This window comes from Carcharhinus amblyrhynchos, chromosome 12 (genome assembly GCF_965287045.1).
Source record: "Carcharhinus amblyrhynchos chromosome 12, sCarAmb.v2.hapA, whole genome shotgun sequence".
Taxonomy (NCBI): domain Eukaryota; kingdom Metazoa; phylum Chordata; class Chondrichthyes; order Carcharhiniformes; family Carcharhinidae; genus Carcharhinus; species Carcharhinus amblyrhynchos.
In genome coordinates this window covers 26,408,367-26,426,515 of record NC_137335.1, presented here as the reverse complement: position 1 = coordinate 26,426,515, position 18,149 = coordinate 26,408,367, and the positions used below count along the sequence as shown (strand labels likewise).

General features: G+C 44.8%; 1 protein-coding gene across 2 annotated transcripts in view; it reads left to right on the top strand.

The window, feature by feature from the left end:
- Window positions 1-18,149, top strand: part of LOC145350870 (filamin-A-interacting protein 1-like) — a 200,680-nt gene that overhangs the window by 159,065 nt on the left and 23,466 nt on the right. For both annotated transcript variants that reach the window (XM_080200263.1, XM_080200262.1), the window contains exon 5: window positions 502-3,283. In XM_080200263.1, the coding sequence (XP_080056389.1) occupies window positions 502-3,283 (2,782 nt within the window). The remainder of the gene's footprint in view (window positions 1-501; window positions 3,284-18,149) is intronic.

The window sequence follows — 18,149 nt, the reverse complement described above, 5'->3', positions numbered from 1 at the left end:
CGAGCAGGGTAAATATGTGGGCTTATGGGAATAGGGTGTGGATAAGATGTTCTGTTGGAGAATGTGTAGATTCATTGACCAAATGCCCTCCCTCTACACTGTAGGGATTTTATGAAAATGTACCACACAAACAAACCATTCTGCACAATTGGTGTTCATTCTTTCCATCCATCTCCTAATCTAACATTATCAAGCAAAACCTTTCAATCATTTCTCCCCTTCCCTCATGTATTTATGTAGCTTCACCTTAAGGTGATTTTGCTTATTGTTGTGATTTGCACTTCTACTTAGGCTTCATTGACAGTTGTCTAATTGCCAATCTTAATCAGAGTGTTCTGATTTGACAAATCTCTAACAAAATTGTTGCATTGCTTGACATCAGTCTAATTAGAGTAGCTATCCAAAACTGTCCGAACAGTTACAAGGAGCCCGCAAGAGATGGTAAACTTCAGTTTCTGAGAATTGGTGATCCCTTTCTCATGTGACCTCTCTTCTCCCTAGATTGAAGAAGCTGCTGGAACAGGAAAAATCCTACCAGGCTCGGAAGGAGAAGGAGAACACCAAGCGACTAGGCAAAGTGCGGGAGGAACTGGCCAAGCTGAAATCATTCGCCCTAATGCTGGTGGACGAACGACAGCAACACATTGAGCAACTGGGCCAGCAGGCACAGGAGGTGCAGGACCTGGTGCAGAAACTCCAACAGGAGGAGGGTAGATTCCGGATTGTGGAGGAGAGGGCCAAGGAAGAGGCTCAGAAAGTGAGCCAGCTCCAGGCAGAGCTCAGCCACAAGTCCGCCAAGTCTCTGCAGGAGCATGAGGAGATGTCGGCCAAACTGGCCAGCCAAGAATCTCAGAGCCGCCAGTTGCGGCAGAAGCTGGCCGCTCTTACACGCCGGCTGGAGGAGCTGGAGGATGCCAACAGGAGCCTCCAGCGAGCAGAGGAGGAGCTGCAGGAACTGCGGGTTAAAATTGGCCAGGGTGAGTGTGGCAACTGTAGCCTGGTGGCGGAAGTGGAGAACCTGCGGAAGCGGATCCTGGAGATGGAGGGGAAGGATGAGGAGATCACCAAGGCAGAGGATCAGGGCAGAGAGCTGAGGAAGAAGTTAGAGGAGGAGGAGCTCCAAAGTAGAAGCTTGAAACTCGAGGTAGAAAAGCTCCAGAAAAGAATGGTGGATCTGGAAAAACTGGAGGGTGCTTTTAACAAAAGCAAATCAGAGTGTTCCCAACTGCACCTTAGTTTGGATAAAGAGAAGAATCTGACCAAAGACTTGATCAATGAGCTGGAAATGGTAAAAGGCCGAGTAAAGGAGCTGGAATCTACAGAGGCCAAACTGGGAAAAAGTGAATTCATCCTAAAAGATGACTTGACCAAGTTGAAGTCTTTCACTGTCATGTTGGTGGAGGAGAGGAGGGGAGTGGCGAGTAAACTGAATCAGGAAGAGCAAAAAGTCAATGAGCTAAATAATAAACTGAAGCAGGAACAAAACAAAACCACACAGGTGACTGAGAAACTGATCGAGGAAAGCAAGAAGCTCCTGAAACTGAAATCGGAGATGGAGGAGAAAGTGTCCGCCCTACTGACCGAACGGAATGAACTAAAAGTGAAACTCAAGGACGAGGAGCTGAAATCTGGTGATCTGAGTTTCCGAATTGACTTGTTGAAAAAGAGGCTTGACCGTGTGGAAGAGGCAGAAAGCGATGTTCTCCGCAATAAAGCCAAGAAAGAGGGGCAGAGATGTGCAGGAGAGCCCGGGCTGGAGGATAAGAAAACGCAGGAGCTGATTGTGGAGATGGAGCAATTGAAGTCTCGGCTGAAGCAATTGGAGGTGGTCGAAGGTGACTTGATGAAGACTGAGGATGAGTATGACCAGCTGGAGCGCAAGTTCAAGAGTGAGCAAGACAAGGCCAACCTTCTGAGCCAACAGCTGGAGGAAATCCAGAAGCAGATGAGCACAGGCAAAGCCGGGGAGAAAGGAGATAGTCTGGGCCAGGAGGCTGAACCTCGGGGGCGCTTGCGGGCCGAAGAGGGCAGAGCCCCGGCGCTGGAGGCAGAGGTGCAAGCTCTCAAAGAGAAAATCCACCAGCTAATGAACAAGGAGGACCAGCTTTCTCAGCTTCAGGCCGATTATTCCCTTCTCTGCAAGAGATGCCAACAGGAGGAGAGCAAGAGCAAAGAATTGGCCCAGGAGCTGGTGAACTTGGCAAAGGAGCTGGAGATGTCCAAACGCTACAGTCGGGCTCTCCGCCCCTGTATAAATGGCAGGAGAATGGTGGATGTCCCTGTCACATCCACTGCTGTACAGACAGACACTCCAACAAATGGCCTTGGGGAGGAAGACAACCCGGCTGTATTCATCCAGAAATCTGTCCAGGAGGAACACCACCTGATGAGCAATCTCCGCCAAGGGGGGCTGAAGAAGCCCCTGGAGAGACCCTCAGTGTTGGAGAGGTATCCACCTGCTGCTAACGAATTGAATCTCAGAAGATCCTGGATCCCCTGGATGAAGAAGAAGGAGATGGGCCAGCACCCTGAGAAGGCTGCCCAGGCCAATGGTGGTCCCAGCCGGGCTCAGGAGCTGATCCTGTCTCAAAAACAGGGCCAGCCTCTGCACATTCGGGTCACCCCAGACCATGGCAATAGCACAGCCACCCTGGAAATTACCAGCCCGTCTGCTGAGGACTTCTTCTCCAGCACCACTGTCATTCCCACCCTGGGTCACCAGAAACCTCGCATCACCATTCTGCCCACAGCCAAACTGTCCGACAGCTCCCTGTCCCCGGAGAGAGCAGCCTCCCCTGTGACAATCACCACATTCTCCAGGGCCAAGTATTCCCCAGAGAGAGGCCAGGCCGCCTCCCCAGACAGACCTGTCTCCCCCATTCACATCAGGACCGTGTCCACATCAGCAGCCCCTGACTGCTCAGTGGCTGCAGAATCCCAGGAACTGGCTATGGGACGGGCTGTCTTTAAAGTGACTCCTGAGAAAGCAGCAGCACCATCGCCACCGCGAGCCTACAGCCCAAATGCAAACATCATAACCACAGAAGACAACAAGATTCACATCCACCTGGGCAGCCAATTTAAAAGGCCAGCCAGTGGCTACACTGAGGAGGTCAGCTCTATGATCACTGTCCGTCCTCTCTCAGTTACTGGCGAGACGGTGGGAACTGTTCTCCGTTCTCCTCGCAACTGCAGTCCTCCAAAAAACCCTGCTAACAAAATGACCAGCAGCATCACTATAACTCCAGCCAGTACTACACCCACAAGAACTACGCAGTCAGTGGTGAGTTCCGATTTTCATTAACTCCTTGATATTACCCATTTGCACCAATTGCTACCTAGCATCAAGTTATCTGCAGTAGCCTTCAAAAAGTCTTTCCTGCAATAAATTGCATTACATTCACAAGTGCATGAATTGAGGATAGGCTTTTTCCGAAGTATTAAAATTTTCCTGTTGTGAGTATTGCTGAAAAAATCCATGTTGTTAAAGCACTCCGGACAACTGGTTGGTTGGTTGGTTGGTTGGCACGTGGACTGTGTAGTGAAATTGCCAGGGAATGCACCTCCACTCCAGTTCTTCTCGTGGAGGCTGTGACGCCCAGCGAGAAGTCCATAAAGTGGCCTCCGCTGATGGCTCCTGGCCCGTTGTGCTGCTAGAGCAGCGCAGTGCTCTGAGAGATTAGTCCCACATGTGTTCAAGATGGAGTCTAGAGACTTGAGCACACAATCCAGACTGATACTCTGGTGCAGCACTCCAGCCAAATGTTATACACTGGTAGCTCCCACAAACAGCACCGAGATAATGACAAGCCATTGAGGGATGACTCTTCTCCTTTGTTTTGAAACAGTGGCCAATGGATCTTTCATCTTCACTCAAGGGCAAGCAGGACCTCAATTTAATGTGTCATCGAAAATACAGCACTTTTGATCAGTGCAGCACTAAAGGAGTGCTGCACCTGAGCTTACAAGAGGAAGAACTGTGATGGATTTTATATTGTGGAGCAGAATAGAATGTCAGTGAGACATATGAACTAGGGTAGATTGCACAATACAAAGATGGCAGTGTTAAGGACTAGTGCTGATGGTGGTATAAAGGTAAGACAGCAGAATGTATGAAAAGGAGAACAAAGGTCAGTGTTCAGTGAAAGGAAAACTAAAGAACCAGTGACAGATGACCCTGGGGGAGGGTGCTGTGATTTGTGTTGGGATCATAAAAACCTTTTGTTTTAAGAAAAAAGGCAAAGGGGTCAAGATGGAGGAGAAAGTTTACAGTCTGAAATTGAACTCCATGTTGAGTCCAAAAGACTGTAATGTGCTTAATCAGTAGATGAGGTGGTGTTCCTCCAGTTTGCATGGGGCTTCACTGGAACATTGCAGCAGGCCAATACCAAACGTGGGTACGGGAGAAAGTTGGTGAAATGGTAAGCAACAGGAAGGTTGGGATCACGCTTGTGGACTGATCAAAGGGGCTTCTCAGTCTGCATTTTGTCTCCCCAATGTGGAGGCGACCACAATGTGAGCAGAGAATACAATAGACCAAATTGAAGGAAGTGCAAGTGAAATGTTACTTAACCTGAAAAGTTTGGAGCATTGGACAATGAAGAGGGAAGATTGGTCAGAGAGGAGTTTTAAGGAGTGTCTTGAATTAGGACAAACCAGAGGCAGAAAAGTTTAGTGAGGGAGTTCCTAAACTCAATGTCCTATGCTCAACGTCATTGCTGGTGAACATAATTTTTATAGCACAAGATTGTCCTAATGTTGAAGTAATTACAATCTCTTTTTAAGTATGCTCACAGAAAAATGACAGAATTAGGGATTACTCTTGATGCAAACCAGACAATTACTGAATTAGGATTGGAGGAGCTCTACCTGAGTGCAGTGCAAGATGTGACACTAAAACCTGATTCAAATGTGCCTCTCGAGTAGTCTTAATTAGCACTTCCTGGAAATGTACTGCCACGAACTAGCCCAATCTCCATATCATAGAAATTCAATTATGGTCAAATAAAATACCTTGTAATAAACTCTTGTAAAAATAAACCCCTTGAAATGCAGAAGGTTGTATCCATTTTGGAAAGCATTATAAAAGTACATGTCACATACTGCAGTTCCTAAAGAAACAACTCCTTGAATATAGAAACCTATATTATTTCTATGCCCTTGAGACATCTGAAGAGTTCGTGTTCAACCTTATTTTAATGTTTGTACATAAAAAAGACCAAATACTTCACTGTTCAAAATAGTTTCCTTGCAGATTATTGTTGCATTAAATTTTGATTTATACCCAAGTGACAGAGGTATGAAGCATATAAACAGCAAGTTCTGGTATGCTCTCAATGACCACTCTTCTTGTCAGTCACCACAAAACATAGATGTGCATTTTAGTCAAAGGAGAGTCGTCCCAAAGTATATGCCGCAGAGGCTTCTCCACAGGCTGGCTACACAAAGCTGCATCATACCCTCATTGTTTTGCTTTCTTTGAGCTGACTGACCACTGGGGGAATCTCCTTGACCTCTTATCTCATACTTTTCAAAAATTCTAATGAACATGTTAGAGATATTTTAGACACAGATAATGCCATCCATAACCTTAGTCTATCTCTTTGGTCTTTAACATGAGTGGAAATTAGAATTTGTAACACAAATGAAGAAGACAAAATGGCAGATAGGATTTTCAAAACAATATTTGGAGCAAGGTAACAGGCTCTGATTCTCTTTTATTATGGTTCCTATATCTTCCATAAATCATTGTTGGATTTTCTCTGAGCTGCTCTTACTGCTTTTGATTTGCACATTCTAAACCTCTTCTGTTCTGACTTGCTGTTTTAATGAAAATGCCATGATTTTGATGCACTCATTTAATTCAATTCAGAATGACAATGGCAGAGAAGAGCTTTGTGATGATGTTCCTGAACAATTAATTCTGCAGGATAAATGGGTAAACATGTTCCATGCTGTGCCTAAATCTAAATGACACTATGTTAGCAAAAGATCATCAGGTATCAATGACTGGTTACACTTAAAGCTATAATTTTGTTTGCTTAAAAACAATTAGGATCATGCAGAAATTGAAAATGTAAGCATTATGGATGCTTGAGGGAGTGAGAAGAATTTATTCTAAGACATGACGTAATTTGCTAAAGACATGCTGTAGATAAATAGAGTTTCATAGAACGCTACAGTGCAGAAAGAGGCCCTACGGCCCAAGGAGTCTGCATCGACCACAATCCCACCCAGGTCCTACCCCCATATCCCTACATATTTTCCCCGCTACTCCAAGCATCTCAGGACACTAAGGGGCAATTTTAGTATGGCCAATCAACCTAACCCGCACATCTTTTGATTGTGGGAGGAAACCGGAGCACCCAGAGGAAACCCACCCAGACATGAGGAGAATGTGCAAACTCCACGCAGACGGTGACCCGAGCTGGGAATCAAACCCAGGTCCCTGGAGCTGTGAAACAGCAGTGCTTACCGCTGTGCTACCGTGCTGCCTGATTACATATTAAAATTTGTGGGGAAAAAAAATAAATTTTATATTAAAAGTTCCACTGCTGGCAACCACCATCACTGGCTTCCCAAAGCCCCCTACAACTCTTCATTTACTTTGGGCATCCTGTATGGCTTATTCGTAGTAAACTTGCCTCTAAGGTCAAGCCCTATTCTAAAACTTCAGCACGTATCAAAGCTGATACTTTCAGTGCAACACTGAAGGAGGGCTGCACTTTTGAATGAGACACTAAAACCATGGCCTCAGCTGTGCTTTTTGATAGATATAAAAGATCCCCTAGCACTATTGGAAGAGGATCTAAAAGAATTCTACCAGTTTCCTGACCACCATTTATCAACATCTAAAGCTCTGACAAAGAGTCAGCCAGACTCAATGTTAGCTCTATTCTCTCCCCAGAGATACTGTCAAACTTGCTGAGTTTCTCCAGCATTTTCTGTTTTTGTTGTTGTGACCTAAAGCTGGTAGTCTGGTCATTTATTTAATTACTAATTATAGGACCTTGCTGCTCACTAATTTGTTGCTGTGTTTCCTACAATGTAACAGCAACAACTTTGGTTGTAAAATACTTTGAGATATCTTGGTATTCTGAGGGGGAAGGGGAGGGAGGCATCACTAAATTCATTTTTTCATGAAGCCTGATAGTTAACAGCAGAAAAAGCAAATGAGATAAGCAATGAGCAAATGCGATAAGCAAATATGACACACATTATAAATTTTAAAAAAACATTACATCAGGCTAAAATGGGATGAAAAATTCTAAAAAGTAAACTGCTGAGATTCCTATTTTGTCAGGTTTTGGGAGCAATTAATTTTTGCATTTATTCATGGAATTTTGTATGTTATAGGGTAATGGCAGAGATTTTGTTCCCAGTGCCACACCTTTCTGACTCCCACACTGAGTGTTTCCTTCTCTGGCAGTAGGGTTGTATCCACCAATGCTCTAGATTGTAGTTGGTTCCTCACACTTAGACAATAGCTTAATGTTTTAACATCACATGTTGGCCACTTGACTGAAGTTTGCATCAAATTGCAATCTTGTACTATTTAGTCAGTTAAGTAGATGGTGCAATACTGATAACACCACTATTAAATTTAGCAAGAAACACAGCTTCAATCTGTACCATCTTTGCACTATTGAACTTGCCAAACTTACATTGACAACTTGTTCTTACAATTTCCACCACTGAAAAGGACAAAAGCAATAATGTAATAATCATTGTCTCCAAATTGCACACATTCCTAACCTGGACCTATGTAAGCTCTAATTCACCATCGCTGGCACAGAAAACTGGAATTCCCTGCCTAACACCATGTATGGGAGTACATCAACGTAAGAATGATGTTGGAAGAGACCCATTGCCACTTCAGCAACTACGAACAGCCACTAAATACAGTTTTGCCAGTGTAGTCCACATCTTGAGAACAGCTAGAATTTTTTAAAAAGCTGAAATATCAAGTGTGAGAAATGAATGTATTGGGTTGGCTGTCTGTTTGGGGTGTATCTGTAAAGTATCCATTTCTTTTTTTTAAACCTTCCTTTCTCCCTCATTCAAACCAAATTATTCAAAACACTTTAAGGTTAACATGCATCCTCTTAGAGATGTTGTGGTATCAACCATATGTTGTTGATTATTATCATCATTTAAGATATGTGTAGACAGCATCTTGTAGTTTTAGATGTACTGCTGATATCTCAATCACTACATAGTTGAACTGTCCCAGGACTTTGAATTTGTAATTATTTTCTTGGATAATCACTCTTCCTGAACTGATGTATGTCTAATTTATTGAACTTCACCACTCTGGGTGCTTTGCTCAGCTATTGATTTGCTCAATTATATGTGAACTCCACGTTTGTTGCTCTAGTCTGCTTAAAACCATTACTCCCAGCTGGCCATTCCTTCATCTCCACTCCCTTAATGTAATGAATGTAAATATAAAAAGATATGGAAAACAACTTCTATTAACCACCAGATCATGTACTATCAGTCATGTCCTGCTGTCCTTTGCTAAAACTGTTCGCTTCTCCAGGATCATCCTGGAATGCAAAGATAATCTGTTTCTTTCCTCCACTGCAATCCCTCCGATTAAACTCCTCTCCCCTGTCTTCTCCAAACTCCCCTCCCCTCCAACAATAAGTTCAAGGAGCTCATTTTTTGGCCACTAAGATTAAGATAATTTGATCATTTCTCCCTGCCACCAGATCAAACTTCCTCCTACCTCTTTTCTTTCCTTTCTCTCCCATCTCCTCTCTTGGTCTCTCTCAGCTCATCTTGTCCATGACTCCACCTCCTGTTCTTTGATACTTCTCCTGTTAAACTGTGGATCACTCAACTTCCCCTTCTTGGTCCCCATGTTACCCAATTTCAGTAACTCTTCTCTCTCTCTCCAGATGTTGCACCTCTCTCCCTTAAATCTGCCATCATCAACTTGCCTCTCAAAATACAACTCTCGGCCCCACTATCCTTGCAAACTATTGCCCACTTCCAATGTACCTTTCCTTTGAATGTGTCTTACTTCCAGAATATACGTCCTTCTTTCTTGGAACTCCATATTTAATCCCTCCAATCCAGTTTCTGCCCCATCAGAGTACTGAAATGGCTCTCATCAGGTTACAAATTATAACCATTTTGGCTGCAAAAAAGGTAAACTATCCCTTTCCATCCTTCTCTATCTATTAGCAAACTTTGACATGGCTGAGCACACCACCTTCATCCCAATGTGTGTCCACAGTAGCCCAGCTGGATGGCACTGCTTTCAACTGGTTCCATTCTTAGCTATCTTATAATAGAATATCACCTGCAATGGCCTCTCTCAGTTCCACCTCTTTTAATTCCTTTGCTTTCTGTAATTTGTCAGGGTACTTCACATGATGATAGAGATTTCCTCCAACTAAACTTTGGGAAGACTAAAACCATTGGCTTTGAGTCCCTGCTACAAACTCTATTCCCAAGTAAGCAAATCCATGTATCTCCCTGGCAACAGACTGGGGCTCAACAGGATTATGCACATTGGTATTACACTCAACCCTAAGATGAGCTTCTGAGCACATAGCTCCTTCATCTCCAAGGATGCTTAGTTCCTCTTCTGAAAATCTCTCAATCCACTACTACTTCTATTCGTCTGCTAAAATCCTTTATCATGCCATTGTTACGTTTAGACTTGGCTGGGCTAATAGACTCCTGGCCGATCTTCCATATTCATCCCTCCGACAACTCAGTCATCCAAAACTCTGCTCGTATCTTTACTTGCATTTGGTTCTATTTGCTTATCACCCTTATATTGGCTACATTCTCTCCCTGCCAAGAACTGACTCAAATTGTAAAATTCTCAAACTTGTTATAAAGTCCCTTCATGGCCTTGCTTGTCCCCAGCTTCTGAACCCTCAGATGTACTTATCTACAACTGGTCTCGTGAACATGTCTGATTTCAATTGCTCCCCTATTGGTGCCACCTAGTCCCTAGGCTCTGGAATTCTCTTTCTAAAACTCTTTTCCTCTACACCTTGCTTTCCTTTTTTAAGACGTTCCTTAAAACCTATTGCTTTGACCAAAAAATTCTTTGATCATCTGCCTTGTGTCTGGGTGTCCCGTTTTGCTGCATAACATTCCTGGAAAAGCTCTTGGAACATTTTATTTTGTTAAAGGCACTACATAAATATAAACTGTTGTTGTTATCCATCTGTAAATGATCATTGCCAAACTCAATACCAATATTTTGGGCGGAATTTTCCCTTCCAACCTACAACGGGTTTCATGGTAGGTGGGATTGGGAATGAGGCTAAAAATCAGAAACCTGCTGGCAGGAAATCAATTTGGAATTTTCCCTCACTATTTTCATGGTGAGTTGCTATTGGGTTGGATTTCCCTCTGATTCACAGCGATGACACTTTGCATGAATTACCATCTCCTGATTGCTCATCAAAAATGATACTCACTGGAATCTCACAGCCCCTCCCAATCCAGCACCATGTCAGTAGGAAATTAGACTGGCCTGAACCATGTTTGAATATGTGGTGTGCAGCTGACAGCCCTCACTTTTCACTCATGGCTTTGAGGTGAGTGGAACACTAAAAGTCTGCCTATAGGAAATGAGGGGAAGAAGGACATGACGGACAATGGGCAAAGGTGGTTTGGGGTTGGAGGGGGGCGTGGAATGATGGCAGAACAGAAGGGAGACCAAGAAGGGTGTTGCGGGGAAGAAACTGCAGCCCAATTTGAAGGACAGGAATGCAGACACAGAAGGGAGGCATGGGAATAGAATTGGAAAGGAATTACAGACTCAGGAATATGGTTTGGGGGCTGGTAGTTGGGAGAGGGGAAAGAATTGCACAGAGACTCATGAAAGGTGTGGGGGAGGAGGGACGATTTGTCGACAGCCAGAAAGGAATGGGAGAGCAAAGAGGAACATGGCCACGGTCCCTAGTCTGTGGCCAAGTAGTTACCATGCAGAATGAAGTCAGTCTTGGGGCTTTATAAGCCATGCAAGGGTTGCACATCATAGTCCTAGTCCCAGGGAGGGGCAGTAGCTGTGCTCTCAATTTGGATAAGGCATTGCTGCTTGTGCAGAATATGGTTTCAATATCACTGGCCACAGTGGTGTCTATCTTGGCACTGAACTGCAGATGGTCATGGTTAGGAGAGGCACCTGTAGCCTGTAAGTATGTTAAGCCTCAGGGTTGGCATCTTGGTCACCTCACTAAGTCCACTCAGCTGCAAGACTACATCAGTGACAAGGTTAGTAAGGCACAGCTCAATGCCATGTCAGTGGCCTGGAGTTTGAGTTGGAACTTTGCTATCTTGTGATTCATTATTCTGGTTTATCTATCAGAAAGAGGAGGAGGAAGCAATGATGGAGCCTAGGCTCGGTGCCACCTTCTCAATGGTGTTTATGGAATGGAGGAGAAGAGAGACCATATGCCACGAAGCACAGTTTCAGGAGAAGACCCAATCTAAGGATCAGGTTCCATGAAGCCCTAGCAACAATCAGAGGATGAGGAGGTTAGACCCACACCAGGGAGGTGACTCGCACAACCAAGGGCCTGCTCTGCCCCTCGCTCATTTACAAATTAATCTGGTGCATGTCTGTGCTTGTCCAGATATCTAGTGAATCACATGTGCCACATTCTGTGGAATGATCTAATGGATAGGAGGACAACTCCTGCCTGTGTCCCAGAAGGTCAACACCACACCGTTTTCTTGCCTGCGGATCGTTCAGGAATCCACAGGGGACCAGTATGGCATCTCTCGGGCCATCACACACAAATGCATCAAGGAAGCAACAGATACTCTCTTCAGCAAGGCTCATCATTATGTGAGATTCAGAGTTAATGAAGATAAGACTTCCCTAGAGTACATGGTGCAATCGATTGAGTACGTGTGGAGCTGGTGGCATAGTGGTATTGTCAGTGGATTAGTAATCCAGAGGCCCAGGGTTATGCTCTGGGGACCCAGATTCAAATCTTAACACAGAACTTTGAAGTCAGTAAAAATATGGAAATATGAGTGAAATGACAATCCTAAAACTATTACATAAGAACATAAGAACATAAGAAATAGGAGCAGGAGTAGGCCATCTGGCCCTTCGAGTTAATTGTTGTTTAACTAATTCAGATCCATAGCAATGTGGTTGATACAAATGGCCTCTGAAATGGCCTAGCATGCCACTCAGTTCAAGGGCAATTAGGGATGGGCAATAAATGCTCACTCAACCAGTGACACCAAATCCCATGAATAAATTTTTAAAAATATGACATTCAGTCCTCCATGGCATCAGCTCCTGATGTTCATCAACCAGAAGTATTCCACTTCTTCAATATTTAACTGGTGTACAATCATCAGAAATGTATATATTGCACCTCTCTGCCAGGTACCATGTAAGCTCCCATGGTTCACATCCTGGGGCACTCCCAGAAGATACCTGCTCAAACAATGGTTCACAACATCTATGTCACCATAAGAGCTATGATCTATAATCAAGCAGATCATTGGCATCCTGATGATGGTTTTCCAATTTTTGTATATTGCTCAAGTGGGTTCTGCAGTATGATGCTGAGAGGGTCTCCTGCATAGTAGTGGTCTGTTGTGCCCTTTGCAACTTGGCACCTCAAGGGGCACCCCTTGTCAGAGGGAGACCTGGAAGAGGTTGAGAAGTCCTCAGATGATGGACAGGAGCCTAAATAGGGAGATGAAGGTCAACTTCTACATGATGTCACCATCAAAGAAGCATAACGTGGAAGACATGCTTCCAGAAGGAATGAGGTGCAGGCAACGAGACACAGCCATGTTCCTCCTATCCGTTAGTGCCATGTCAGTGCACCGAAAGGGATTTACAACCATCAACAGGAAATTTTGCATTTAGACTTGCACCTTAACTCTGATGATTCACCAGGCCATGATCTCTGGGAAGGTCAGTCGTGAACTCTGTATGCATGTACTCTGGGAGTAAAAGTTGACATAACAGTGTAAACACTGCATCAAAGAACCTGATGCGGTCATGGCCACCTTGATGAGAAACGAAAAGAGTCAGTAAGATGAAGGCATGTTTGGAGACATCATCATGGTGTTGGTTCTTGTGCTTTGGCACTATTACTGAGGAGTGTCTAATGAAGCTTTCCCTTGAAGGCTGCTGAGCAGCTCTCACACCATGTTGTCTCACAAGCAATACAACTTCGTTTAGCACTCCCTTCTAATAGAGATTTCAACACATCTCCCTGGCATGACACAAGGATCTGATAGCTACCCTGAGTGAGGTTAACATCACTTGAATGTGAGGCTCATGGAGTCAGGGTGGCTCACCATCGCTAGAAGAGGCACATGTATGATTATGCATAATGCCTTCAAATGACCAAACCATTCTCAGTGACATCAAATGAATTCACAATAGTGTACAGTTTACTCATGACCCAGAAGTGATCATATTAATTTTCCTAACTCATTATGACCGGGTGTAACCGTGATATCTGCAGCAGAGTGGAGGAAGCCTGTTGTCCATGATGGCCTGAAGCCTGGGGGGCTCCTCAGTCTGACCAGCTGGAGTTGACAGGCTCACAGGATGGGATTTTGAGCATTCTTGGAATGTCCTGTGAGGATGCTCCTGGGTGTCCAGCTGACATTCTTCCTCCCTCTTGGGTGCCCAAGAACCATTCCCTGATTACTTGAACAGGAGGAGCACCTGGAGGTAGGTTGAGGTGTCCTGGAACCCCCCACCCCGGTCTAGCCATTGATGAATTCTACCAGTGCCTACAGCAATGGAGTAAAGACCTGATCGCACATCCAGCAAAATCTGCTTGACCAAGGTCTCCAAGGCAGTTGCCATCATTCCAATAGTGACCTCAAGGCACTTGCATGCCAGAGCCACAACACCAGACAGAATGTGGACAAACTCTTCCATCCTTTCTGAGTGAGTCTGCTGAGTGACTCACATCTTTGCCAGGTTTTTGTATCTTCAGCATTGTTCCTGGCCACTGGCACAGCTTCAGAGTAACGGCAAAATGAGTAGAAGTGACACGAAGAAAAAATGTTTTCACCAGAAGGTGGTTAGAGTCTGGAATGATTTTCCTGAGAGGGTGGTGGAGGCAGGTTCGATTTGAAGTATCCAAAAGGGAATTGGATTGTTATCTAAAAAGAGAATGGACAAGGTTACAGGGATAAAGCAGGGGAGTGGGACTTGGCAGAGTGCTCTTTTAGAAAGTCAGTGCAGACTTGATGGACCAAATGACCTCCTCTGCACTATAAAGATTCTGTAGTTAGTGTCAGAATGTTTCTTAATATGCTTGACTCTTGGTAAACTATGCAAAAAGTGATGTCAATGTATAAGGAACCATTGGTTTAAATGATACATTTTGGGTGGAATCCTGTGTTCACCCCATGGCGATTTGGTGGAGGGCTTTGTTTAATAGATGGTGACTGTGCCTCTACCCCATTAGGTCTGGGGCAAAAAGGCTCATGGACAGCCTTCCCAGCATTGCCATGAGAGCCACAGCACTACCCGCTCAGACCAACCACCACCCCCCCACCCCTTTGCCTGCCCAGTTGCTGCTGAGCACCCCCCTCAATCCAAGGTCTCTGGTGGTTGCTGCACCAACAGCAGCTACCATAGTGACAATACTAGCCTCTGGCCAGTCACTCTTAGTGAATGGCACTGCTGGCCTGTAAAGTGCCTGAGTGGCACAGGATTCACCAATTCATCTGGAAAAGAGGCAACATGGGATCCTGCAGCTGGTGGCTGAGACCACTGCCTCCACAAGATTCCACCTTTGGGTGCATTTCACTAGAAACTTTTCAACCTGTATCTTTTGGATTTGATATTGAACTGGGCACTCCACATTGGGTGGAAGTAACAGATCCTATGGTATTTTTCAGAGAAGAGCAGGGGAGTTCCCAAGTTAACACTTCTGATAAACATCACTAAAAAGGATCATCTGATGTTTACACTATTGTTCTTTGTGGAGCTTTGCTGAGTACAAATAGGCTGTAGGATTACCCTATTTTTATAACTGACTATATTTTAAAAAAATAGGCAGCCTATGAAGTGAGTGCACAGAACTGAGTGTTGTCTCACGAAGATCCAATGCAAACAAACAGCTCCATGGATTCAGGGAGGGCCCAAGAGGCAAGTCTCCACAAAGGTTTCTTTGTGGCTGGCTTGTGGTCCCTTGACAAGGGCAGCAGTGCAGAGAAGGGGAGGGTGGCATTGAGGCATGCAATTGGCAAAGCATTGCTAGATTAAGTATTCTTCCGCAGCATAGACAACACGGTATCCGCTGCATTGCCATGCTCAGAGCCTGGCTTCTGAAGGAATTGTGCCCACTCAAGCAATACTAATTTCTGAGAGTGCCAATGATTGCTCCTACAATGTTAACTCCTCATACACAGATTTCAAAATCAACTGACATCACTGACAACAGGTGGACATGGATCATTTATTAAGGGTGATATTTGGAATATCCAGCATTCTAGTTATATAGGCATGAAACATTAACTCTCATGGTCTAAGCAAGCCACTCAGCCTGAGAGTGTAGATTAGGCTAATGCCTGAACTTATGCTGACAGCATAGAACATAGAACATAGAACATAGAACATTACAGCGCAGAACAGGCCCTTCGGCCCACGATGTTGCGCCGACCAGTTACAAAAACAATGACCCACTAGCCTATACCAATCCCTTTTCGTCCATAAACCTATCCAGAGATCTCTTAAACGCCCCCAAACTAGACGCATTTACAACTGCAGCAGGCAGGGCATTCCAATCCCTCACCACCCGCTGGGTAAAGAACCTACCCCTGACATCCGTCCTGTAGCTACCCCCCCTTAATTTAAAGCCATGCCCCCTCGTGCTAGCTTTCTCCATCCGAGGAAAAAGGCTATCACTATCCACCCTATCTAAACCTCTAATCATCTTATATGTTTCAATAAGATCCCCTCTTAGCCGCCTTCTTTCCAACGAAAACAACCCTAAATCCCTCAGTCTCTCCTCATAGGACCTCCCCACCATACCAGGCAACATCCTAGTAAACCTCCTCTGCACCCTCTCCAACGCCTCCACATCCTTCTTGTAATGCGGGGACCAGAACTGCACACAGTACTCCAAGTGCGGCCGCACTAGAGTAGTGTACAGTTGCAACATTACACTGCGACTCCTAAATTCAATCCCCCTACCAATAAACGCCAAGACACCGTACGCCTTCTTAACAACCTTATCTACTTGATTCCCAACTTTCAGGGATCTATGTACACACACACCTAGATCCCTCTGTTCATCCACACTATTCAAAGTCCTCCCGTTAGCCCTATACTCGACACATCTGTTGCTCCTACCAAAGTGAATTACCTCACACTTCTCCGCATTAAATTCCATCCGCCACCTCTCGGCCCAGCTCTGCAACCTATCTAAGTCTCCCTGCAGACTATGACACCCTTCCTCACAATCTACCACACCTCCAACTTTGGTGTCATCAGCAAATTTACTAATCCACCCAACTATACCCTCATCCAGATCATTAATAAAAATTACAAACAACAGTGGCCCCAAAACAGATCCCTGAGGCACACCACTCGTAACTGTACTCCATGATGAATATTTACCATCCACCACCACCCTCTGTCTCCTATCTGATAGCCAATTCCTGATCCAACTTCCTAGATTACCCACAATCCCATACATCTGCATTTTCTGCAGAAGCCTACCATGGTGAACCTTATCGAACACCTTACTAAAATCCATGTATACCACGTCAACTGCCTTGCCCCCATCCACCTCTTTGGTCACCTTCTCAAAAAACTCAATAAGGTTAGTAAGGCACGACCTACCCGCTACAAAACCATGCTGACTATTTCTAATCAATTCATTACACTCCAAATAACTATAAATCCTATCCCTAATAATTTTTTCTAAAACCTTGCCCACAACAGAAGTAAGACTCACCGGTCTATAATTCCCGGCAAAGTCTCTGTTCCCCTTCTTAAACAATGGGACAACATTCGCTATCCTCCAATCCTCCGGGACTACACCAGAGACCAATGACGACCTGAAGATCTGAGCCAGAGGCTCTGCAATCACCTCTCTAGCCTCCCAGAGAATCGTAGGGTAGATCCTATCCGGACCAGGGGACTTATCTATTTTCAGCCCCTCAAGAATTTCCAGCACATCCCCTTTATCAACCGTAATACTGTCTATTTTACACCCCTGCAACCCAATGTCCTCCTCAGCTATATTCATGTCCCCCTGCGTGAACACCGAAGAGAAATATTGGTTCAATACTTCTCCAATCTCCTCCGGTTCCACACACAACTTCCCCCTGCTGTCTGTAACTGGCCCTAATCTTGCCCTGACCAACCTTCTGTTCTTGACATACCTATAGAACGCCTTAGGATTCTCCTTAATCCTATCAGCCAAAGTCTTCTCATGTCCTCTTTTAGCCCTTCTCAACTCACTCTTCAACTCCCTCCTAGCCAATCTAAAGCTTTCTAGTGCACTATCTGAGCCCTCCAATCTCATCCGAACATAAGCCTCCTTTTTCTTTTTAACCATCGACTCAACTCTTTTAGTGCACCACGGTTCCCTAGATCTACCAAATCCACCATGCCTGACAGGGACATACCTATCAAGGACTCGCAGTAGCTGCTCCTTGAAAAAACTCCACATTTCAGACGTTCCCAGTCCCTGTAATCCCCTAATCCAATCCATGCTTCCTAATTCACTCCTGATAGCCTCATAATCACCCTTACCCCAGCTAAAATTGCTGACCCGAGGTTCATGCCTATCTCTTCCCATCACTAAGGTGAACGTAACCGAATTGTGGTCACTATCACCAAAATGCACACCAACTTCCAAGTCTAGCACCTGGTCTGGCTCATTTCCCAGCACCAAATCCAATATAGCCTCACCCCTAGTTGGCCTGTCTACATACTGAGACAAAAAACCTTCCTGCACGCTTTGTACAAACACTGACCCCTCTAGCGAGCTAGAACTATAGCAACTCCAATCAATATTCGTAAAGTTAAAGTCCCCCATAACAATTACCCTATTACTTTCACTCCTAACCAGGATTGTCTCCGCAATCCTTTCCTCAACCTCTCTAGAACTTTTAGGAGGTCTATAAAAGACTCCCAACAGGGTGACCTCTCCTCTCCTATT